Below are 24836 nucleotides of genomic sequence, written 5' to 3' on the forward strand. Positions count from 1 at the left end.
TGCGTCAAAGGACCACAGTCCGGATTCGAACCCAGGTCGGCGCCGTGTCGAGGACTAAGGCCTCCGTGCATGGGTAGTGTGTGCTAACCACTGCATCACCTGCATGCCCCAGGACTATATCACATCTGTACTGAACTAAAAAGTAGCCATTATAAAGAAATTACTCAAGTAAGAATAAAAAAATATTTGGTAAAAAGGCTGCTCAAGTACAGAGTAACTAGGCCACTAACCATGATCATAAAAACTGCTTTAATATTTTTTCAGTTATTAAATAGTTGCAGTATATAGAATAAGTTAAATAGCAGTATACTCTTTACTGTATTCTCACTCAGTCTCCAAATCACACGGTAGACTCAGCAGATGGCAAGCCTCGATTACAAAAAGAAGAAAGAAATTTGTTTAAAACAAGCTTGTTGTTAATATTAAAACAAATGACTCAAATGGATTAAGTGGCCAGAAATTTTACTCAAGTAAACATAATGATACTTTAATATATTTTTGCTCAAAATTAAAAAGTACAGAACTGTAAAACTACTAAAAGTATTTTTTTTCAAAATGTTACTCAAGTATTGTAATTGAGTACATGTACCGTAACTAGTTACTACCCACCTCTAGGTAAACAATATCAGACTCACCCTCTCCCATAATACAGAGCTAGAAGGTTAAACTGTTTAAGCAAAGGACTTTTAGAGCCCGGCGGTGGAACTACAGACAGTCCTTACAAGACAAAACTCAGCTGGTTGAGTGAGAGAAAAGAAAATGACTCAATAATGAAGAAAGAAGAGGAAATGTGAATTTAAGGCACACTTAAAATTCATAAATGTAAAGTTTAGAAATGCCTAAGATATATAAACTAGCTCATTGTGTGATGCTACAATATTCAAACTGTTTGCCTATGTAAATTCTCAGTTATCCACATCATGCCAAACATAAAACAGGCTTAAATTGTTGACAACTAGACTTTTGTTTAGTTTTTCCAGAACAAAAGGTTTTCTGGGAGTCTTTCCAGTTCAGTGTGCTTACACAGAGTGTTGATGTTTTTAAGCAGGATGGATGTGCATCCTCCTAAGCACATTCCAAGTCAGATGCAAAAAGAAATACCCACTCGCCATCCTGCTGGGTGGCTTTTGTTGTTGATGGGTTGTGTCAGGCCATTTGACTAAGGAGGAGTTTGCTTGTGTCATGTTTTTGGAAAGAACTCTATGATAAAAATTATTGGATGCTGAAACGACAACCTCCAACCTCTGTTTAGTGATGTCTTTTACCTTTTAACAAAGAGCACTTCCTTCATCACTCTTTCAAACTATCTGTCCTCGCTGTGCAAAATAAAAAATGTGTTAAATTTTCTTTGTTTGTAGTGAAACATGGTTGTTATTTGTTCAAGTTTTAAGCTGTATCTCCCCCTACAAACAAAGTACATCTTAATTAACTTATATCAGTATTAAAATATATGAAACTTATGAAATGAGGTTCCTACAGTTGCCATCAATGATTATTCATAAATGTGCAATCATATATATTTTTTTTATATTTAAATTGGTCTCTAGGACCTAAACAAGGTTGACGCCATCTTTCATGAGCACTGCTATTTTGGTGGCACAGCATCTGTGTGTTGCCACACAAGAGAGATTAGAAGGAAAATTGGTATGAATCAACTTTTCACAAAAGTGCAACATGAAAACAAACTATCAAAGTTTTCTTTCACATTTTCCATCTGAAAATACATGTGTACATGCACATGTACAAGGTCATTGTTCTATTCAACTCAATTCAGTTTATTTGTATATCGCCAATTCACAACATGTCACCTCAAGGCACTTTACAGAAATAATTCAACCAGATCATACACTCAGATTGGTTCAAAGTTTTTTTTATCTAAGGAAAACCTGTTGGTTGCATTGACTCATTAACTCCAAGGCAATCACTCACACCAAGCATGCTTGTAGCAACAGTGGAGAGGAAAAACTCCCTTTAACAGAAAGAAACCTCCAGCAGAACCAGGCTCAGTGTGAGCGGCCATCTGCCAAGGCCGACTTGGGTTCAAGGATACACAGTAGAAGCATGGCTTTAATCCAACTAGTGAGGTGGATTAGAATTATAAAAGGTGCTGCTGAAGAAAAGAATAATCCTCCTGGAAGAAGCCATTAAAAGATGAGTAGACAGTGGTGATAAAGGGAGTAACGTGATCAGGAACAGGACTCAAGCGGTCTCGAGCCTTAAACTAATACTCACCCCACACCAAATAGACCACCTTCCCATGCCAACTGATCCATGCATTGGACTGATTTGTTTATGACCTTATCACACCTGAAATCAAGACTAGTGCAACAAGATAAATTGTAACCTTGGTTTCCTGCTTTTCCTGACATGGGTGGCATGGTAATCATTTGTACGGTTGCTCACCAGCTTATCTGTTCTGTCTTGAGGCATATTTCAGATCAAACTGTCTTTCTTTCATCTTAAACCAATCTACCCATTTTTTTATCTCTAAAACCAAAAAGTCATATCCTTTCTCGCTGTTGATGCTCACTTTTTATTTTCTTGTTTTAGAGTGTCCTGTGTAAACCTGAGAAATGGTTCTCTAAAAATCCTATCAGACCAGTACTTTCTACAATATTTGTATCAGCCCATCTAGTCACCACTAATATATCACATTTAAATTCATTTAGAACCCATATCGTTCTTCTGATGCTTGCATTGACAAGTGATCTGATATCTAAATGTGCTAAATTGATGCCACATAAATGGCTGATTTGATAGTAATGCGAAGTAACTGAAATTGTGTACCTTAGAGATGGACTGTAGGAGCATGCAAACATATGAAATGTCCTAAGTCATTTTAGAAGCACTCAATGTTCACCTTCTACATCAAAATACATGGTAAAAGTTCATAGTGAACCTTGTAAGAATTTTTGTGTCAAGCAAAAAGGAAAATATGAGGTTGCTTTTCAGGTGAGTAGAAAACAAATAGATCTGACAATGTAACAGAAAGACAATATTACAGTGTGATGAGACGTCTAAGAGTTTAGTTTTAATATGACAAGTCTGAAAGACCCTATTTTTGATTGACAGATTTTTATCTTAGATAAAATATACTTATAACATTAATTTCCTGATGACATTGTAGATATGGAACACATTTTGGTTGAGATTAACAGCAATAGTTCTCTTGTTATAATAAAATATGAAAAGTTTTAAAAAGAAATACATAAGAATTCTTTGAGAAACATCAGTTAAATTCGAAAGGAGGTTAAATCATGCAAATAAAAAGTGAGAGAAGTAGTAAAAAAAATCCTGGAACACCGGTAGGAACAATTACTTTGAGAATTTAACATAAAATATAATAAATCACGCTAAATAAATTTTTCTCATGCCCAAGAGGCACGTCCAGAGTGCTTTAACTTTAAAAGCTTTGTGGCGGCTTCTTTTTACAATTGCTTTTACTATAGCCAGGAGAGGATGTTGAAATGCAGATGAGACACAAACAAGGATGCATACACTTTGTCTGAGATGCATAAACACAACCAAGCTCTGAGACCTCTTGAGTGGTGGAGCGACACAATATTTTCAAAGCCTGCTGAATGACCTCTAATAGCTTCAAAAGATGCAGAAGCATGGAAAGAGATGATAATATTAGACGCTGAAAGCCTTGCCTGCTGAGAATCTTAACAGAAGGCTCTGAAAATGACTTGCTTGGTGCCATGTTTAGCTCAACTTTATGTCACTAATGTGGACTGCTGTACTCAAGCTGCACATCTGATCACCGACCATAACCACATAATGAATTAAACTTGGTGCTGCTCTGAACAAATATATAAAATGCATTTAATTCTGATGCTCACAGGAATTGTTAAGAAAATGTCAAGGAAAAACTGCGCTAAAAATGAACACTCACCCCTCCTTTATTTTCTACCTCCAGATAGAAAATTGTTATGGACAAAGAAAACAGAGTAAGACAAAATGCTGCTATTCTGAGTGGGCAGAGACCTTTGATCCTCTGAAAGTAGTGAATCCTGCTGAGTTTTGATAAAAACAACACAAATTTTGTTGTTTTTTGGGTGATGATAGTGTCCAAAGTAGTTTCTCCACAAATCTTTTCCTCTAAAAAACTGGAAAAATGGCTTGACACAACACAAGCATTCAATTCCCATGTTTATAACTTTATAACCTTAAATGGAAAATACATTTGTTTAATAACAATTGAGCTATATGGACACTAAAAGTTCTTGAAATGAACAAGATAAGTCCTTCAAATTCTGAAAGTTTGATATGATGAATTTGAAACGTAACCCACTAAAAAATAAATGTAAACCAAAGAAAAACGTAATACCTTCCAAAAGAGCCAAAAGTTTAGGAAATTTTACAATAAGCACAAACTTAGTGATGTTTTACTGTGAAATTTTGAGACAGACCTACAGAGGGTGCTTAACTGCGAGGTGGAAGAAAAATATTGATTTCTTTTAAATTTCTTACATATGAAATTTGAGAATTATCCTGCGACAGACTGGTGACCTGTCCAGGGTGTACCCCGCCTCTCGCCCATAAACTGCCAGAGATAGGCAGTGTCCCCACCACGACCCTGATGGAATAAACTGAAGATGGATGGATGGAAAAAATTTGAGAATGTATGGCATTCTTAGTACTCCTAAATTACCTAACCACTTCTAAACCAGAGTGACCAATTGCCATTATAGGCTACTGGTTTAATAGAAAGTGGCTACTGTCTGGGATTTAGTCCCAGTATAAATGCAGCAAGTAGAGAACATCAGTTCAACAACCTGAATAAACAGGGACATGGCCAATCATCCATATCATCCAAAAATATATATATATTTTTTGGTTGAAGATCATCTTTAATGGGGCCTAGTCACATTCAATGTCAATTAAAAAAAAAAACAACTTTTTCATACACCAAGCGTTCATCCTGAAAGTGTATATTTAGTCCTTTTGGAAGTAATAATTTTTGTATCGGTGCAATTAGAGGACATAAGCATTATGTAAACCGGTTCAAGCTACTGGCATTGTCCATCCTTTATATTGTCTGTCCATCAAGCAAGTGCTCACTGAAAGGAAAGCTAAAACTGTCAGCATTCATATGTTATTTAATTTTATGTCTTATTCCTCTCAGCATCTGAAATCATTAGTGCTTTTTTCCTCTTGATCTATAGTATTACTCTTTTTTTCCCCTAAACCCTGCGGGGAAATTATTTCCTTCATTACTTATTGCGCACATGTGCAATATCATACCTCTGGTCTGGTAGTCTTTTAAGGGTAAATACTGAAAACGCTCAAGTGTAGAATACAAAAATAGATCATAAGCCATTAGTGCGCCATTATTTAAAGAGATAGCCTTTGCATGTAACATAAGTGAGCTACTGGCTTAAAAATTAGCAGTCATAATACATAACTGGGCCCCTTTAGGAGTCTTAAAGTAACTTGGAAACCTTTCCGTCCATCTTAAATCAAGTGTTAAATTCAAAGCCTTGCTCATGTTGCTTGGAAATGTTTCCAAGGGGGCACATGTATAAATGGGTTCAGACTCAAATTTGACACATACGCCCCTTTTCTCTGCTGCTCTGTTGTTGTTGGCTTTTAGAGGCACTTAGTTTAAGTTTTTTGGTGAATGAATGGACAGGTTTCCTGTGTGTAACTGTGGTCTTTACTTTAGGAAAAGAAAAATTCCCTGTGGAGATTTTCCAAATGCTCTACTAAACACAACTTGATGATAAAATACTTTAAGATTGTATTAAATGTCCATCCATATCCTCAAACTGTTGTCAAGCATGACTACTGCAATAAGAGATAATGATCACACCAAACCTGTGACTGGTTGATTGTTCTCTCTACAGTAAGTTTCTGCTGCTGGTGAGATTTGTTTTAAAACAAATTATGTAGGATGAGGCATTAAAATGTGCTTAAACATGTAACACCACAGCAAGCCTACTCACCCTAAATCCCTTTTGTCTTCTACTTTTTCTCACAAACAAGCCAGTGGGAGAAAATAGAGACATTCAGATTGAAAACAAAGAATATCCTCTCAAAGTAAAGGCCACCAAGGGAAAAAGGAGCTTTTACTTTGGTGTGACCGTACCCCTTTAATTTACAGAATAAAAAAACTACAGTACACAAAGGGAATCTTTAACAGAACTACAATTATACCTTAATAATGCTCTATCCCATCTCTTTAAATTAAAGGAGCTATTGAGTTTAAATGGATCTCAGAAGAGGACTGTGAAAAAATAAACAGAAAAAAAACACAGCAATTTCCTTACCATATCTGTGCCAACACTGATCCTCAACAGATTTTATGTTTTCAATCTTTTCACATAATTGTATCGTTTACATCTCCAAAACACAGCAACAAACATACCTGCCTACCCCTTTATGAGAAAAGGCTTCATGTGGAGGTAAAAAATAGATTTAAGGAATACTTACAGCATACATTTGACTTGGTCCTGGTGTTATAACTCGGCATGCCAAAATATTTGTCAAAAAGTAAGGGCCATCCATTATTGTCTCCTGAAAAAGAACAAAATAAAAGGCACATATTAGAAATCATGATTTGGCCTTTAAAATAGTTTTGGTTTAAAATAAGTCTGAAACAAACTGAAACCACCAGCAGTACGGCCATTCACTTTGTTCTTAAGAAACAGAGATCTTCTTCCTCCTAGTGCAGCTGCCTGATGCAAAAGCCCCAACATTTCAGCTGTATTTTTGTCAGTTGTTTTCCTTTTATAGTAAAGTGTATAAATCATAAAATAATATATTTCAAAATATTAGATTGAAAACTATTAAAACCACAAATCTGGTCCTCAGAGCACATGTGTCTCTGCTCCAGCACAGCTAATTAAAGCTCTCTCCTCACCAGGCCATCAAGTGCCACAAAAGCCTGTTAATCAGGCAACTATTTAAATCAGTTGCTACTTTGCTGATGGAAAAAAAAATTTTTAAGTCTTATTTAGAAGAAATTAAGATCTGGTGTTTTTCATTCAAGCCATTTTATTAATAACCTTGCAAAGGAGGACAGATACAGTCCTGCCAATAGTTCTGCCTGTTCTGAATCATACAGGTTTCCCTAATGTCTTAAGAAGCCTGCAAAAAGCCGCAAAGGTTTTTCCCATACAAGTTTAAAAACAAGTTGCATACAGTGGGAGGACAACAGTAAAATTATGAAAGAACCTTGAGAGGATGATTGTGATTGTGTCATTATCTTCTGTTCTGTTAAAAACAGACTCAGACACTTCACAGTCTTGCAGATATGAGAGGGCCTGAGTGAATACTCTAATAAAGCAACAGAAATCAGCATTCCTATAAAAATATTATGAAGGGATTTGATAAGAAATCGATTTTTCTGACCACACACATCAGCCTGGAGGGTGTTGCTGTCAATGAATGTTTGATCATTTTATTTATCCATAGTTGTGTTTCCAGGTTATGGGATGAGCCGAGGTTTTATGCCATTTCAAGTAATGAAGGTGGCGTTTCTGCAAAGCATGTATCGAGGCATGCTTCATTTGGGGGAAAAGCTGAAAATGATAAAGTTCAATGTCTCACAATAAAGGCGTATCACATGAGTCTTCCGGGAAGTGGTTCAGATCTCTAAGAGTTTTGATAAGACAGGAATGGGTGTCTGGGGTTTTTTACTGTCAGTTCACGTTTTGAATAGTTTAGAGATGTTTGAAGAGTTTAGATGAGAGAAGGAAAGATGGGAGACTGAGGATAGCTGATTGAGCCAACTAGGAATAGGAGGATTTCACCTATATGGGAACATTTGGACATCAAGTTAGAGGTTTTCTTTTATTAAGAGTAATGGCACATTTACATCCTTATTTAAGCATAACTATATAATGTTATAATGTTTGTCTGGGAACCTCAAATCAGATCTATGAAAACACCACTCACCCAACCCTGCATGATTCATAGCATCTTGAGCGTCCTAACATGCAGGTTAAAACACTCGCACTCCCAGCAGACAGAAAGTACAGCTTTGGAAAGAAGGCTAAAATAATTAAGCAGATTAATTTTGAATAACTGAAATATGAATTGAAATATGAATAAATTCAGTACTGGAGTATAGACTCTAAATCATGTCATAGCTAAAAGGGCAACCCAATCAGACTTTTAATTATACCAAGATTGCAAAATGTATATAAACATTTTGCATTGAAAATGATAAACATTTTTATGCCCATTAATATGCTTTATCACAAACTTCTCAAGTGGCAAAGTTTTAGCTTTAACAAGGTTAAATTCTGCATGTAATCTTTAAGAAACTTTTTGCCATATTATTATTCAAATATTATTCCATTAGTCAAAAAATAAAAACGAGCAGATTAATCAATTAGTAAAATAATATGTCAGTGGCATGTCAGGTGGTTCAAAGCTTCATCTCCCCGAGTCACTCTGACCGTTTCCATAAAAAGGGGAGATAAATGCTTCTCCACCTAAAATAAAAAAAGAGCAAAGAACAAAGTAAATAGAACTTGGCTTAATTAACATGGCAAGATACAAAGGAGGATTAGGGATGAGACAGATACGGCATCAAACAAAATACAAAGAAACATTTTTTCTCAAAGAAAAAGTCATTGATTAAAACCAAGAACTTCTGAAAAACTGTTATGTCTGAATAAAATCTCCCGTTTTGCACATAATTTTCCAAGTTGCACAAGCATATCCATTGCCCTTTTTCAAATTCCATCAGCACTTTCCTTTCATTTCACATAAGGCAGAGAAAAACATACAACCTGCCCTCAAATTATTGTACTTTTCTTAGAAATTGCATACACAGACCACATTCAAAATGTTCACATTCACAACATGTGATAATCATATAAAAATAATAGTTATCATAGTTATTGATTATTTTTAAGGGCCCTAAAGGATAACGATACGTGCCAGAATTACAAGTTATATTGCTGATTGTACTGATAGCACATGGAGTCCCAGGAAATGATCGCTTTGAAGAAGAATTTGGTTCAGGGGGTCCAATAGCCTTTTTTCAATTGCCTCTCAAAAGCCTGAGGTCAGGCTATCATTTCCATGCACATTTAACAGGGAAAATTCACTTCCCCAGGGCTTTAGACCCTCTAAAGAGGCTATGTATATGTTTACTTGCACTATAACACTGGTTAAGTAAAACAGGCCTTAGAAAACAGGGTTTGATGAAAAGTGCAAAATATGAAGTATTCATTGCTTTGAAGTGTCTTTTTGTAAAACACATAACAATTATTTAAATTTTCAAAGACTTACTGCATTGCATCTTTCTAAGAGAACACTTTAAATATTTTTTTAAAAGAAAGTGCTTTAAGAAAAAATCTGAAGTGATGCAGCTTGTGCCCACTTGAAGGTTTGAAGATGGTGACATTTCTGACAAGAAAGGGAATCTGGTTGCAGAGGAGGAACTGCTCTGGTTGAAGTTCTCAAAATGGTCACTGAATTTTTCAAGAAGTTTCTCAATGAACTTAACATAGGAGGAGACACTTCTCTCTTCTGAAGTTTGATGTTTCACTGATGGGATGTGTGTGCGCTGTCCTTTTGGAAATCACTTTTGAAAATATGCAGTTTTTTCTGGAAAGACTGCACAACAGCAATCAAGTCACACACAGAGGTATTTTTTCCTTGTAATTTAAAGTTCAGTTCATTGAGCCATGATGTGGTGTCCACTAAGAAATTAAAAGCATCCATTTTCTCCTTATCCTCTAGAAACTATGAATTGGACAGCCTTCTGAGAGACTTAAGAAACGTTTTATTTGTTCTCTAAATGTCCAGAAACGCTGCAGAACTCTGCACGTGCTGGGCCATCTAACAATGCAGTGTAGTAATAGATCATCTGCATCTGCCTCTTTAAGAAATTCTCTAAGCAGGCGATGCTGATGTGCCGAAGATGCTCCGAGAACATTGACAACTTTTATCATTTTGCTCATGACTTCAGCACATTCCTCTGACAGTGCAGAGCATAAAATAGACTGGTGGATGATGCAGTGGTATGCGGTTTAGGTCTTGATGGTTGGCTTTCATACGGGCCACAGCTCCCTTCTCTCCACCTGTCATGGAGGATGCTACATCTGTAGTGATGGAGACAACAAACTGCAGACTGCTTCCTCTCTTTCAGCATCTCTTTTATGGCTTGGTAAATGTCCTCTCCCCTTGAATGATGTTCTAGTGCTGTCACACCAAACATGTCCTTGCAGAAGTCCTTTCTCTCTGCATCATAAAAACTCACAAACATCAATAGCTGGCCATTGTCACTGATATCCGTTGGTTCATCAGCTTCTTATGCAATGCAATGTGCACTCTGAAGGGAGGTTTCCAATGCTGACAACATATCATCACCTAAGATTTCAGCTCTTCGTGCTGCTGTTGTAGCTGACAGTTGTATTTGCTTTATTTTCTCTAGGATTTCTTCTCTTGGTTTGCCATCTAGTATTGTTTTTCTCCGTCTATGCAGTGAATTGAGAGGCTGAGGTAAAGCTCGACTTGACCTGAGTTCCGACGTTGTGGGGTAGTAAGACACAAAATGCAGCTCATTTTTCACTGCTTCCCTGCACTTATTGTACAAAGTAGGGAGCGCTGAATTAGAGAAAACTTGTGGCCCAGAACTCTGAATTGAGGATCAAGGGTGGCGAGCAGCTGTTTGAAGCCAGGTTTTTCAACTGGAGACAACTGCAGCATATTCATTGCCATGGAGCATGTTACTGCATGGGTGATGTCCCTATGCCGGCTGGACAAAGAAGGAAGCCCAGTTTAGTTTGCTTTGCCTGCTTAGTTATGGCAGAAGTTCCTGAAGATTCCTCTGAGGACCTGGAACCATGCAGGGGCTGACACAGCTCGTTCTCCATTGGGTTTGAGTGGCTTAGGTAAAAAGAACAAGTTGGTTGTGTTACCAGACTTTGTTTTAACCGGTTCCCTGCAAATTTTACAAATCCCTGTGGTTTGGTTTTTGTCTTACTTACTATAACCGAAATATTGCCAAACCGGCGAACTAATGCTACGTTCACACCTAAAGCAGCCGAAGCAGCAAGTTTACATGCATTGTAAATGGTTGACGCACATGTTGGTGCAGCAAAAGGTCCAGCAACTGCTGCTTTTGCTGGAGTTGGAAAAATTGAACTTTTGCTGCTCGAACCGCCACATCAACCAAACAGAGAAGGTGATCAGGTAGCTGGCAGGGAGACAGACACATCGCTTATGATGCAGATCGCTATGATCACTCTACTGAAACAGTTTCCTAAATTAACTGATAATATCAAAATCTGTCAGCAAAACATGTTCCCATTTATTATCTTGGTTGCTGCATTTAGGATTACGCATGAGGAAAATGCTCACATCTACTTCCAGCCGCCGCAAACAGTAGCGGCAATCTGTGAAGAAGCGACCGGACCAGAGGCATCTGTTGAACAGGATTCCTACTGACAGAGCACCGCCGGTGTACGGAGGTCTGAGCGGCTCAGACAGCGAAACAAAATTTGAAGGGAGAGTCGTAATCTTAGTGACCTGACTGCACAGATGACGTCTTCAGGTCTTTCTCACCTAAAAACATTTAAATTGCTTTTTACCCGCTTATCACAGCACATATATCTGCCATTGTTACAGGCAATGAAAGGATAGGGTAGTTCAACCCAATGCGCATCAGACCCTCTTTTCGACCGTGAAGCTAGAGCGGCAAAGATGCTTCAGCCGCACGTCAGAAATAAACTTGTACAAGCATCAAAAATGAAGTAGCATACGCCTTTTGGCTGCCCCTGTTGGGGCCTGAACGTAGCATGGAATCCTTCTTTGAGACATTTTCCTTCGCCTCTCCTTGCTGCGACATCTTCACATGCTCTGTGTTGGGTGATTGGTTGGTGGGACGTGGTGACTATAGCATCAACATATATGATGGGCTATAATGAAGAGGAAGGAAAACTGTCACTCTATATTGTATTTTTTTTTCTATTGCGTCACATGTCTATGATCAATATATACTGTTACTGAATATCTTCCAGCCCTAGTTTCAACAATCGCATTTATACTCTCCTTTACTATGCATCCCTATTTGAAGGGCTTTTGTGCTGTTAATGAACACTCATGTGCAAGTTGTTGTGCCATCAAGTACTGGTTCAGGACTCTTGTAGAACGAGCATACTTACCTCTGGTCCTTATGTAAAATATTTTCCTCAAACTTTTTATGTATAGAATCATAGTGGTTTTTAACCGTTCCACTTTTTACGATCACAGACTTACAGCAGATTTAACAGATCAGTTAAGTAGTATGGCTGGGGGGAATAAACGCATACAGTATTTGTCAGTCCATTCGTCTTTAAATGCCGTATTCTCATAAGGTGCTTTCCCACTGAAAACCTGGGTTTTTCAAAACGGGTTTATAAAGTAAAATAATGGAGAGTAACATGGGCAGGAGCTAGAGCGTCAGTATTCTTTATTATTCTGCTCTATTATCCGTCGTATCACTCACACCAGGACTGCGTCATGTTTATTGAATGTAAACAGAGTTGTTTCAGCTTGTTAGATCAGAAGTGACTGGACTGAAGTCTGTAAGTTGCGTTCAATGGTGTCATATAATTTAGCGGGTCAACCCGTGGATCAGAGCCGAGATGATTCTAACATGGGTAGCATGCCAAGCGCTTTGACCCAGGTAGACATGTGGGCCTTAAACCGGTTTTTCAGCCATTGTGTAAGGGGTATTAGTCCACTTTCCTAACTTTTGAACCGGCCATCTGAAATGTTTTGAGATTTAACGGCAGGACTGGCTTCTGTCTCACCGGCTTTTCATCTGAGCGCAAACAAATAATAGCTCTAACGTGATTGGAAGAGGTTGTGGAGAGGGCCTGAAGAGCTGCAGCTGGCCTGAAAGCTGTGAATCTACTTTTAATTCATCTTATCACATGTCCAGGGGTCCGGGTCAAAACTTGTCAGAGTCCGGACCTGGACCGGAGTCTGCCAGTTGGTGACCCCCGGCTCTACTTGATATACTACATACTGTATTTTCCGGACTATAGAGCGCACCTCACTATAAGCCTCGCCCACAAAGTAAAAAAAAAAAAAAAAAAAAAGGAAATGTACGTATATAAGCCACACCAGGCTATAAGCCAACAATATCTACTGAACTATCTCCCACTGAACCTTATTCTTTAATTTCCAATCTACTTCCCGCTATGGCGGTTAAGAAAATCCATAGAAAAACCTCACCTTATAAGCTACATGGCTCAAAGTGGGGAAAAAGTAGTGGCATATAGTCCGGAAAATACAGTAAATACTTAGGTGGACATGGACTTAAATATCTCGACTAATAACGTTTTTTGTCTGTGCTGTAGATAGCCGAGATTTAACAGGTTATGATATTGTAATATATGATATGATAAAATTACAGTGTAAATTACTTTTTAGAAGTGAATTTTAAATAAATTATACAATTTACAACCTTAGATTGCAGAGTTCTGATTTTCTTTACCAAGCAATGTTTTGTAGATTGCATTCCTGCTACTTTCTATAGAATCGTTTTTTTTCTTTGTAAGACAAATGTATTTTTGCTGTTTCTCTTGAGTGCTCAACATCCAAAACTCTCAGAATGTGTTTGGAAACAGACTTGCAAATGGTTTGACCTTGATGGATGCACTAAAGATTTCTAAGGCACATTTAAATCTCTTCATGTAGCTCTTTGAGTTTAAATAAAAAGTAAAAACATGGAATTTAGTTGGAAGGTACATTAAGAGATAAAGTGGATATTTTGTTTTTGCTGCTCTGTCTTTTTAAGTTTCTATAAAGCCGTCCTTGTGGTGATTAAAATGATACTGTGAATGTATCTTTCACAAGTTGGTGTTTGTGTCTTGGTGTTTTAAATGTAAAAAAGTGATCTAGCAAAAAATAAATCTTTGACCAAAGAGACAGACATTTTTTTTTCTTCCAAATTGCTCCTATTTTAGCTTCTGTGGCAACTTTCTGCTCCTTGAAAAAATAAACTTGCTGGCCACTGTTTCTCTACACTTGCAGAGAAAAAAAACTAAATGTCTAAATCGGAATTGCCTGTTTGCTTTAATTGATGCAGGAAGTTGTAGGAAGGTTAATCAAAAGTATTTGCTCACCTTGATTGACCCACATATGAGCTTGACTGACTTTTATTCCTAATCCATGAGGGTTTAATATGACTCTTTGCAGCTAGAACTGCCTCAACTCTTCTAGGAAGGCTTTCGCAAAAGTTTAGTAGTATGTTCATGGGATTTTTTAAGGGGGCTCATAGTATGATTATATAGGATATTTGGTGCTGGTCCTTAAGGTCTCTGAATAGGGTGTGCAACATTGGTTAGGCTGAAAATGGCATATTTGCTGGTCTATGAACCCTAATGCAATGAAATGATTGGTTTTCTTCCTTTTATGGTATGTTAATGAATATTTGGAAGAGCTGTGTGCTGATTGGTTGGTTTACAACAAGCGGACCTGCTAAGCAAAGATATGATCACACCAACAAGCACTCACTCACTGAAACCTCGAAATTGTTGATAGGGTAGGGTGACCATACGATGTCCGGAGGGAATTCGAAAATCGACTACAGTGCAGCACATAGTTGGAAAAGCACCGGGCACTCAAACTGAGCCGTCAGTTCCAGGGCTGGTCTGAGAACCCCGGGAGACGAGGGTAGGGCGCCGGTGGGGGATAGCGCAAACAAACCCAACCCGGTGATGGTAGCCTGGACACCGGCGGCCCCATGCTCCATGCCCCCAGCCCCCAGCAGGCAAGGGGAAACACAGTAAGGGTTACCCTACATTGTATTCTTGTAACTGTAGGCTAATAAGCTAAACTGGTGTCTTACATATATCTCTATGGGCTGGTGGGCTTCATTTGGATTTGCCCGTTTTATGGTGGAAGTTTAGAATTGAGATTTGCAGAGAAAGGAGGTGTCGTTGGGATTCGAACTTCTCTGTACATCCATTTTACTCACTGAACTATTGTTATTCATCTATAACAATGTAAACTCACTTTTGCATTCTATGACCCCTTTAACCATTCTTTACATTGTAAGGTCACACATTGAAGTTGGACAAGGCCAGTTCCTTGGTCTCCGCTCTAGTTCATTACAAATTTGTTATGTTTCGTTCGGACTCCGGTCCATGAAAACATGCATGGCTGAGTCTGGTGTGGATAAATATGACTGGCCTACACAGTCACATTGAAAGAGGAGGCTCCTAAGTTCTTACAAAGTAGGGAGCATGTCATTGTCCAAAATGTCTTTGTATTCTGAAGCATTCAGAGTCCTTTTCACTGGAACTAAGTGGCTAAGCCATGATCTTGGAGGGAAAAAAACCCAGACCATTATCCCCCCTCCATATAAATGTACATTTGTAAAAATGCAGTCAAACAAGTACTGTCTAAAGACTTGTCCATTAGATTTACAGATGGAGAAGAGCGTTTCATCCCTCCAGATGAGGCATATCCACTGCTCTGGAGTCCAGTGGCACCGTGCTTTACATCACCACATCCAACGCTTTGCATTGCACTTGGTGATGTGTAGCTTCTCAACCATGGAAACTTGGTGAGTTTCTGTCATTACCAAATGCTTGTATTTTCTTAGATTACAGCTGAAATTTATCAGCTCTAATATCACTTAAGGACTGAGGAAATTTCATGACTGGATCTGTATCAGAGTTTCACACTGGAATTCACGAGCTCCTGAGGGCGACCAATTCTTTTACAAATAATTGGAACGACAGGTGCTAGGTGCTTCATTTTATAAGCCTGTGGCCAAAGAACTGATTGAAACACCTGATTCTTATTATTTTGGCTGAGTGAGAAAATACTTTTAACAATATAGTATATCTCAAGTATGCAAAATAAGATGACTTGCAAGTAAATAGTGAAGGAATAAAATCCAACAAACAAACAAAAAACAAGTCAAATGATTAAGCTTTGTGACAATTGGGCATTAAAGAAGTTTTAGGAAAAATATCAAATATAAACCTGAAAACATACAAAGAAAAACAAAAGAAAGCATACAAGTTAAATGGTGTTCCTAGTTTTTCTCTCTACTCGCTGATTTAAACAATGTGACAATGTTTGATGTTAAAGATTTGCAATCCTGATACTGATGCTGCTGGATGCAAATTATCTTTGAAAAGATAACCCCTTAGATGGGTGAGGATCTACAAATTAAGTTATCAGACTGAAGGAATAAATTTTAAAATGTCACTGAAAGGTTCATAAAAAGATTAAAGCGTGAAAAGAGAACAGTGAATGCAAAATGTTTGGTAATCTGTTATCACAGAAACTCATTTCACCTTTTTCTCATACAGAAGTTGTAGATACAGAAGGTCGTTGCGCTCATGTTTTCAATAATCTAAACCTGAACTAAAGTGCAGAACGAGCAATTTAAGCAGTGAACCTTTTAAAGACAATGGTTTTCAAGACAAAGGAGAAATTACTTCAACATAGTAATGTATAAAATTTGATTTTTGTATAATTTTGTATAATCTATGTATCATGAGCAAGGATGTGTCCAGTTTGTAGGAAGAAAAGACACTGCCTGTTGCAGTAGTTTTATTTATTTTTTGGCTATGGAAGCTGTGACACCAACCTCTTTTGAACAAACTGACCTCCTCCCTTCATTTTCAACATAGAGAGACTCTGCCTATCATAACGATATCTGGATCCAACCAAATAAGGATTACCTTGCTGTAGTGAAATTGTAAGAAGGATGAATAAAATGGGTGCAATGGCTAAAAAATAATAGTAATGATACAATCATTGTCATCATGATAGTTTAAGGCAGAACTTAATGATTTGAAAAAATAAACAAGGGTTTGTTCTCTTTAGACTTTCTCTCCAAAGTGATTCAGCCCCTTAACTGATCAGGATGAACTGGTTCTTTCTAGTATTTTTTCTTACTTTTTCCTCTCATGTTACTATTTCAGTCCCAAATTTCATTCTTTTAAGCAGGGCTAGCTCCAGATTCTTTGGCGCTGAAGGCAAAGTGCCCCTTTGCCCCTCTTCCCACGGAGCTTACACCCTCCCAAAAAGCAACTTCACCGTTATTTCATAATTATTCCTTTTTTATTTTACATTTCCACACAAAAAAACTTTTAAAAGGCAGTGAACTGAAGAATAAATATAAGCTTAAGGAATAGAATTACAATATTACAATAACCAACAACTTGAAAATGCATGCAAATGCGATGGATGCATAATCATAAGTAGTGTAAAACTGTACAATCAAAAGCAACACTAAAATACTAATATTAAGACAATAACTTTGAAAGGCAACTGACAAAAATAATACATATTTACTTGAAAGATGAGTGCCCTGAGAATATTACAATAAGCAACAACTCAAAATGCCCTGCAAATGTCATGGAGGGATGGCAAAATCAAAATCAGCATAAACCTGTAATTTAGAAGCAGACTCAACTATCAAGGCTAAGACAACAACTTTGACAGCAAATATTCTAAAGAATAAATGTCACCGTCAAACATAAGCACTCAGGGAACTTATTACTCTAACCAAATGTTTTTCAAATGCCATCGGAGTGAAATGCAGAATCAATGCCAGCATAAAATTGTTGAATCAAAAGCAAAATTCAGAAATATCAAAGTGTCATTGCAACTATTGAACTGATAAGATCAGCATGAATTATACATAAATGTTTTCTTCATTATGTATTGAGGGATTTTAGAGAAAGCTTTATAAAGTTATATTACACAAACTAAAACCAACAGACAACAATAGTTTTAAGAAAAACTAACTTATAAATCATTAACCAATAGATGCCTTGCAGTTGACGTCATAGCCATTGTAATCTGAGGCCATATTAAGAACCTGCTGTGGTCCCCTGCATGTCAAAGATGCAAACCGCATATTACGCTGTCACATATGATGATAAAAAAAGGGATCCAATATGTATTTTTATTACTTGCTAAAAGAGAAAAATCGACTTTTAAAAGCGTTGGCAACGAATTTCATCATCTATTAGTTGTGTCGCGCGATTAATGCGTCATCCGCCGCCGTCATCACATCCACTTGACTGAAACGGGGGAAGAAAAAAAAATAGTGCAGAGCGAGCCAGCGCCGCAGGTGCAGTGTTGCCAACTCAGCAACTTTCAGACCCCTCCAGCGAATATTTTTCAAAAAAGCGACTAGCGACAAATCTGGCGACTTTTTACGGTGTCACTGGTGGCTTTTAGAGACTCTCACGTGAAAGCATGTATCGTTCCTACTCTGCCGTGGGGCGCCTCCCCCACCCCAACCCCATTCTCCCGCTCCCGCAGGAGTCCCTCTCAGCGCTGCAGTCAGAGCCGCAGGATGTGTACCCTCAGCGTCCAGACTGCAAATGAAGCGCGCATGCGCCGGGATTGACGGCGCAAATTGATCACAATAATTAAAATAGCCTGCGCTTTGTACAGTGAAAAAAGTCGTAACATGCAACTTTTGCCAAAACAACTTAACATGGCACAGAACCACCATGTTTTTTTTCGTTTTAAAGTGGGGAAACGTAACTTTCGTTTCTCAGGTAGCTCATCTGATGCTTTCCTTACCTTGTTAGTAGGTTAGAGACAGTGATAAGGTTGGCTACTTATTTTACTTTTAATTTCATTTGAATTAGCTTAGCAAAGATAAAGTAAAGAAGATCCTGCAATTTATGGAAGTAAAGCAGAATAAAATCCAGCAAGATCAGTAATATGTCAATTAATTATATTTGCCACATTCCCATGTAAATATCTGTCTTTGGAGGATGTGTTTTTTAGCACCCCTAGTTCTCTCATTTTTATTCCAAATACAATTTATAATTTGAATCACAGGGCTATTTTTATTTCTATGGTTAAGGATTTTCTCAAGTAGCAACTTTAACTGCTATACTTTCCTGTCTTAAAAGGCAGAACTCTTCTAGTCTAAAAAAACCTCATTTGTTGAAATGGGGGACCTATTGTTTGAACCCCTTAGGGGCTTTTAAAAACAAAAATGTCTTTTTTTGCACTTTATGAAACAAAGTACCCTATATTTTGTGGATGTACAGCTACATTTCTCATGTAAGTTTGCGTAGTTTTAACACAAACATTTATTTTTCATATTGCACCAGTACAGTTAATGAGCAACCTGTACTTGTGTGCTTGTTTGTTCTGTCTAAAATGTTTATTTTGGAATAAAGAGGTTAATATAAAAAATATTTTTTGTCCGATTCATCGATTAATCGAAAAAATAATCGGCAGATTCATCGATTTTTAAAATAATCGTTAGTTGCAGCCCTAGTATCAGGTGAGATTCTATGGGAGAAGTATCCTGCCATAATGCAAGAGCGCATAATTTCAATTTGAGAAAAGAATTTCATCTTCTTGCACTCAAAACTTATAATGCTCACACTCAAAACATGCGCTCTCTCTCAAATATTTTCTCTTCTCTCTCACATCTTTGTTTCTTCTCTCAGATTTAATGCTTCTTGCACAGTTATTTTCTCCTCTCGGTTGCCTCCTTCTCTTCGCGCACAAACCGCGCTCTGCTCGAGTCTCAGTTATGCTTGCAAACCCATAGGCTCTGCTTGCGGATTTTTTTTGCTCTCTCTCAGATTGGATCGGATCGTCGCCTAGCAACCTTTCCAGCCAATAGAACGACAGCCTTGGAAAGGGTGCGCTTGTCTAACTCTACTGAGTGTGCCTGTGATAAACCTTACCAACAATAAATTGGCCTTTTAATTTAAAAGCTATTAAAATAAGAAGCTGAAAAACAACAACAATCAGGAATCAGGAAAATAAAAAAAGGAAATAATAAAGGGCGATTCAAGAATCACCAATGAAAAGTCAGTTAATTTCTACTTTTTTTTTTTTTTTTTTCTGACGAGCAACTCTGAGGTGGTAGTTTTCTGTTCACATCACGTCACCCCTGAAAATGCATAGCTTTTAAATTAAAAACATGGGCACATGTTTTTAATTTAAAAGCAATGCGTACCGGGCAAATGCCCATTCATTTATTTTTTTCGCTGGACTGTCCTGAACTGAGCTAGCCTGGCAAGTCAGACTGACTTAAACTGGGCATGAGTCAGTCTCGTACTACTCAAATGGTCTAAAAAAAATCTGGACCAATCACATTGTGAGAGGCAGGAGTTTAGACTTGCACCAGAATTACCTATAATACAACAGTGTTTTAGGTACTCAATGAGGTACTAAGTAAGGTAGAATCGTCATAAAGTCATGCTTCTAAAACACATCTAAATGAAATATTAACTTTAAACAGAAGGGGGTAGAAGCATAATATGTCTATCAGAATGTTTATATTGGATACTTTAGATACAGGTGGAAATATTCTGATAATAATTTTTTTGGCCGATATCAGACTGATTATCAATAATGGATTGTTGCGTCACAACAGCTGTTATACTTTCACTTTAATGTGAATACCATCTTCACCCAGTAGTGAAGAGGGTAGGTGAGCTGCTTCGTCTTCCATCCCATAACAAATAAAAATGCAGGGATTTAGCTTCATTCTGGGCTAGAATAAAATGCATATGCGGACTGGCCATAGGGCCGTAGGCGCACCTTTCAGAGAGACAGGCCACGCCACTTAGGTCATTAGCATATTAGGAGGGAAAGACGATTGGTTTAATGCAATTAACACCTGCCCCAACAGTCCATATCAACCCTACAGACAGCAGAGTGTGGAGGAAGGGGCGTGAATTTATCGTGCCATGAGTTCCACTCTTAGTCAAAAGTATTGATGATTATTCAAAAGTGGAACATACGATAACTGAAATAAATACGTTTTTACTTAGCCTTTCAATTTGAGCATCTGATTTTGATAAATGGATGATTTCCATAAAAAAACAAAAACAAAACATAAGTATCAAAATAAATTCAATATAAAATCATATTATAAACCTGAATTTATAAAACTAGTGTTCCTCCTAATAACTCCACAATAATCAATTTTAAACTTGATGAATTGGGAACAAAATGCAGAACAAAAAGTATATTCAGAGTGACTTAATTAATTCATCAAAACACCTGAGCTGCTTTGATGAGCTTCGAAAGCTCAGTGTGAAAACCAGCCGATACCAGGCTGTTCTCTACATCCAGGCTGTTCCTCTGCTTGGTTTGGATGTGGGTCACAGCTGAAGGTGAACTAAAAACTTACATTTTGGTTAATAAAAGCTTGTTTAATTTTTCAGTTGGGTCCTCAGAAAGCAGAAAAAAGATCCCAGCCCTATTTTATTTTACTACCTAAGAAATCAGTCAAGTTAGTCAGTCAAGTAGCCTGACCAGGGTGGCCCTGGTAAAACACCTCTAATGCCGCGATACCGAACATCAAAACATAACAGATATATATATATATATATATATATATATATATATATATATATATATATATATATATATATATATTGTTTTTATTATTATTAATTATTGCTTGTGTTCTCCACCTTTCTAATGCCACAGAGGGAAACTGACATTAAAACAAAATTTAAAACTCACTTGAATTAGTTTGGCTATTTAGTGTATTTAGATAAAATTAAAGGATAAATTCCGTAAAAATTCAAAAAAATCCACTGGACTTGGTTTCCAAGATTTGAAGATGTTTCGCCACCTCTCCAGGAAGCTTTCTCAATTCAATTGTCTGTATCCGCAGTTAGTTTGAGTCTTTATATAGCCAGGCCTTGTATTGCTTGGAAACATGCAAATGGTAACCGATAAGTGGGTCGTTTGGTTCCATTGTTAGCCTGTAATATCTGAAACCTGTCTATGATTCTGAAGGTCGGTCGTTAAAGGGGGGGATTGTCGCTAAAGGGGGGGGTTGTCTCCTGTAATACCTGAAACCTGTCTATAATTGGGGGGTAGGTAAATAAGGAGGTATTGTTCACCGACTGGAGCGGGTAGGTGCTTTGTTCCTGTGTGATGGGGTGGGGGGTGTGGTGATATCTGGAAGGGATCATCTCTATAACTGAACTGGAAGTTTTTGGAAGCTGGAATCTGAGTCCACCACTCAGATTCCAGCTTCCAAAAACTTACAATGACTATGACCTGGATGACTGAGAATCTTCATCGGCATATTAAAGGATAAAGCAGCTCTGATATTTTTGCACCCCAGACTGTAATGCTGCTTATATTTCTACATTGCATCACTATGTCACACCTATCCAGCATCATGTTCTACTCTTATGTACCGGGAGGTTATGGCTCCATCTTCACCTATTGACTGCAATGATACTCAGGTAGCCTGATGTTTTAAAGGATGTTGAATTGATGGTAAGATTTTCTTCCCCACAGTTACACAGCTCAAAGTTCAATCTTGAGTCACGAGAGAGTGGATCCATGCTTTGATGTTGTTTATACTCAGTTCTGACCCACACATCTCACTGTAGCACAAATTAAGACATTTTTCTGAAAAGCTACATTTCAGTATTGGCAAGGTCGTGTTAATTGTTGCTGCAATTTCCCCTTTTAAGATGACAGAAGTCATGTAAGAAGTAAAGATCATTCATGAACGAGCTTGTCCAGAACACAGCCGCTGGGATCATCAGTAGAATTTCCCTGTCGTTAAATTTCCTCACTGCCTACCTATAAAATATTCTCTTCCTCACCTTCAAAGCTCTCAGTAGCTTTTCACCTACCTCAAAGTCCTTGCTCTTCCTTATCTGTTTTTCTTCTCACAACCCCTACATTCTTAACCGCTGTGAGGTCAAGATCCTTCTCTCATACAGCTCTGCAACTCTCAACAGTACATCTGTCATTATCATCCTCTATCTCCCTTCATGTCCCCTTCTTTTCAAACTTACTTTTTCTTTTTAAGTAATCATCAATTATTCTAATAACTGCAGATTTAATTTTCTGCTACATTGTTTATCTCTTTGTGTTAATTGTTCGATAACCTTGAGGGATTTCAAAGGTGACTTCAAATTAAATATATTATTACAAGCAGTGGCACCCAGAGTGTTTTGCTGCTCATCGACTAAGAGGTGTTTTCAGAAACGGTATTCTGCACATCTTTGTTAAGAGAAATTATTATTTCAGCAACTCTATTTATTATCTCGACCGAGACTTTTCTCCTGGAGGCTTAAGCATCAATGAGGTCTTTTCATCCACACAACTGCTGCTCACCAGATATTTTTTTTTTCTTTTACTGACCTTTCTCTTTAAAACCAACACATCCCAGCTGATACACAACACCTGTACTTCAATAAATAAAAAACTGCTAAGTATAAATATGCATCTTTGGCTTGTTTTCCATCCTTTCAGACTTTAATGGTAGATTTCAATGTATAAATCCGTTATCCTACGCTGACAGACCCCTCACTATGCATCCATGTTTCAGAGAAAACCCCAAGCAGCTTCCTTTTAGAAGCATCCCTTTTCTTTCCAAGATGCATGGTGACAGAAATTAATCCTCCCATCATTGTACTGGAAGTTTTTTGAACACTTGGAGTTTAACATTTGTGCAATACCAGGATGACATAAAATATTCCTGTACACGTATGAAGGAATATTGCTGTTCATATAGGTAGATGAAATATCACATTCAAGAAGTTCTTTCATCAATTACATTCCCTGACTTCTCAGAATAATTACGACATGACAACTACTGAGGAAATGAGTGTAATCGCTACATCAAACCTCTAATGAACTCCATTGGTATTGTCTGTGTAAGCAGCTGCTTTTACTTACATATTTTTAATAAAATGACTTAAGGTGGGGCAATAAGAATCTATGCCAGACATACTAAACATGTTGGCTTAAGGTGGTGGTTCTGAGCCCTGCTGCTAGGGGACGCCTCACCTACATATTTTAGATGACTTAAATGAATGGGTGATTAATGGTTTCTGCTGCACTTCATCGTATGCAGAGAAGAAATAATTTTAATCAAGTATGCTGGAACAGAGACATCTAAAACATGCAGGGCACAGGTCTCCGAGGACAGTTTAATAACTGATTATGAGATGCTACAGAAACTGTGAGAGATTCTGGGCTTGCATAAAGGAACAAAAGTAATACTCCTTAGACATGCAACACACTGCTTAACAACTGTCTGAAAAATGGCTACTACGGTTTACTCTGTCTTACAAGAAAGACAATTAAAACTTTATTTTGACATTTCTGGTAGCAAAAAAAGTAAAAACGCTCCCCATCATCCTTACAGTAAAACATGTTTAAATTATAGTTATCAAAATACACACAGCGTGACTGCCCAGCAGGCATTGGCTGGCTGGTAATGAAACCAGATAGTCCCAGGTAAACTTTTTGGTTTCAACTGATTTAATTTTTTCATTTCTGATTCTCATATACAGGCTTCAGGACACATATGACTTTTACAAAATGTTTAAATTGTGAATTTTGCATTATATGGGACCTTTAACCGCTGTTTCTTGGATTCCCTACTGTAAGTTTTTCTTGATATTATCAAAATAGCTGCATTTGGACTCCTCACAAACTACACCGCATCACAAAGCTGGTTTTAGTTTAGACAGATTCAGAGATGCACAGACTAGAAACCCACTCAAATTTGAAGCAACTCATGCATGATTCAGAACCCAGAAAGAAAAGGATTTGTTACAAAACCTTTGATATTTAAATCTGTGTTAACATTAAAGCAAGACACTGGCTTTTTATCCCATATGCCTCAATCTGCTCAGCATCACCAAGAGAACTTTTCAAGAGTGTTTTCTTCATCTCCAGTTCTGCTACGGTAATCAAGAGAGGGAAATTACCCAAAAACCTAGGCCAGATAAAACCGCCACTTACTCCCTTTTCTAGAGTCTTATGGGCCTGGGAAGTGACATGTTTAGAACCAGGGATAAAAAAATCCAGTCCTGTTTATTAAAATATATTTCAATAATATTTCAAAAGTAAATTCAATCAAAATTAAATAAACTATA

At 37.5% G+C, this 24836-nt stretch overlaps 1 protein-coding gene across 1 annotated transcript in view; it reads right to left on the reverse strand.

Annotated features, from left to right (window-relative positions):
* The window catches only part of rxfp1 (relaxin/insulin-like family peptide receptor 1), a 141463-nt gene that overhangs the window by 42067 nt on the left and 74560 nt on the right, over positions 1-24836 (reverse strand). Inside the window, exon 3 of the mRNA XM_015385815.1 lies at positions 6436-6519. Within this exon, the coding sequence (XP_015241301.1) occupies positions 6436-6519 (84 nt within the window). The remainder of the gene's footprint in view (positions 1-6435; positions 6520-24836) is intronic.

The sequence above is a fragment of the Cyprinodon variegatus genome, unplaced genomic scaffold (assembly GCF_000732505.1).
Source record: "Cyprinodon variegatus isolate N-32 unplaced genomic scaffold, C_variegatus-1.0 Scaffold349, whole genome shotgun sequence".
Taxonomy (NCBI): Eukaryota; Metazoa; Chordata; class Actinopteri; order Cyprinodontiformes; family Cyprinodontidae; genus Cyprinodon; species Cyprinodon variegatus.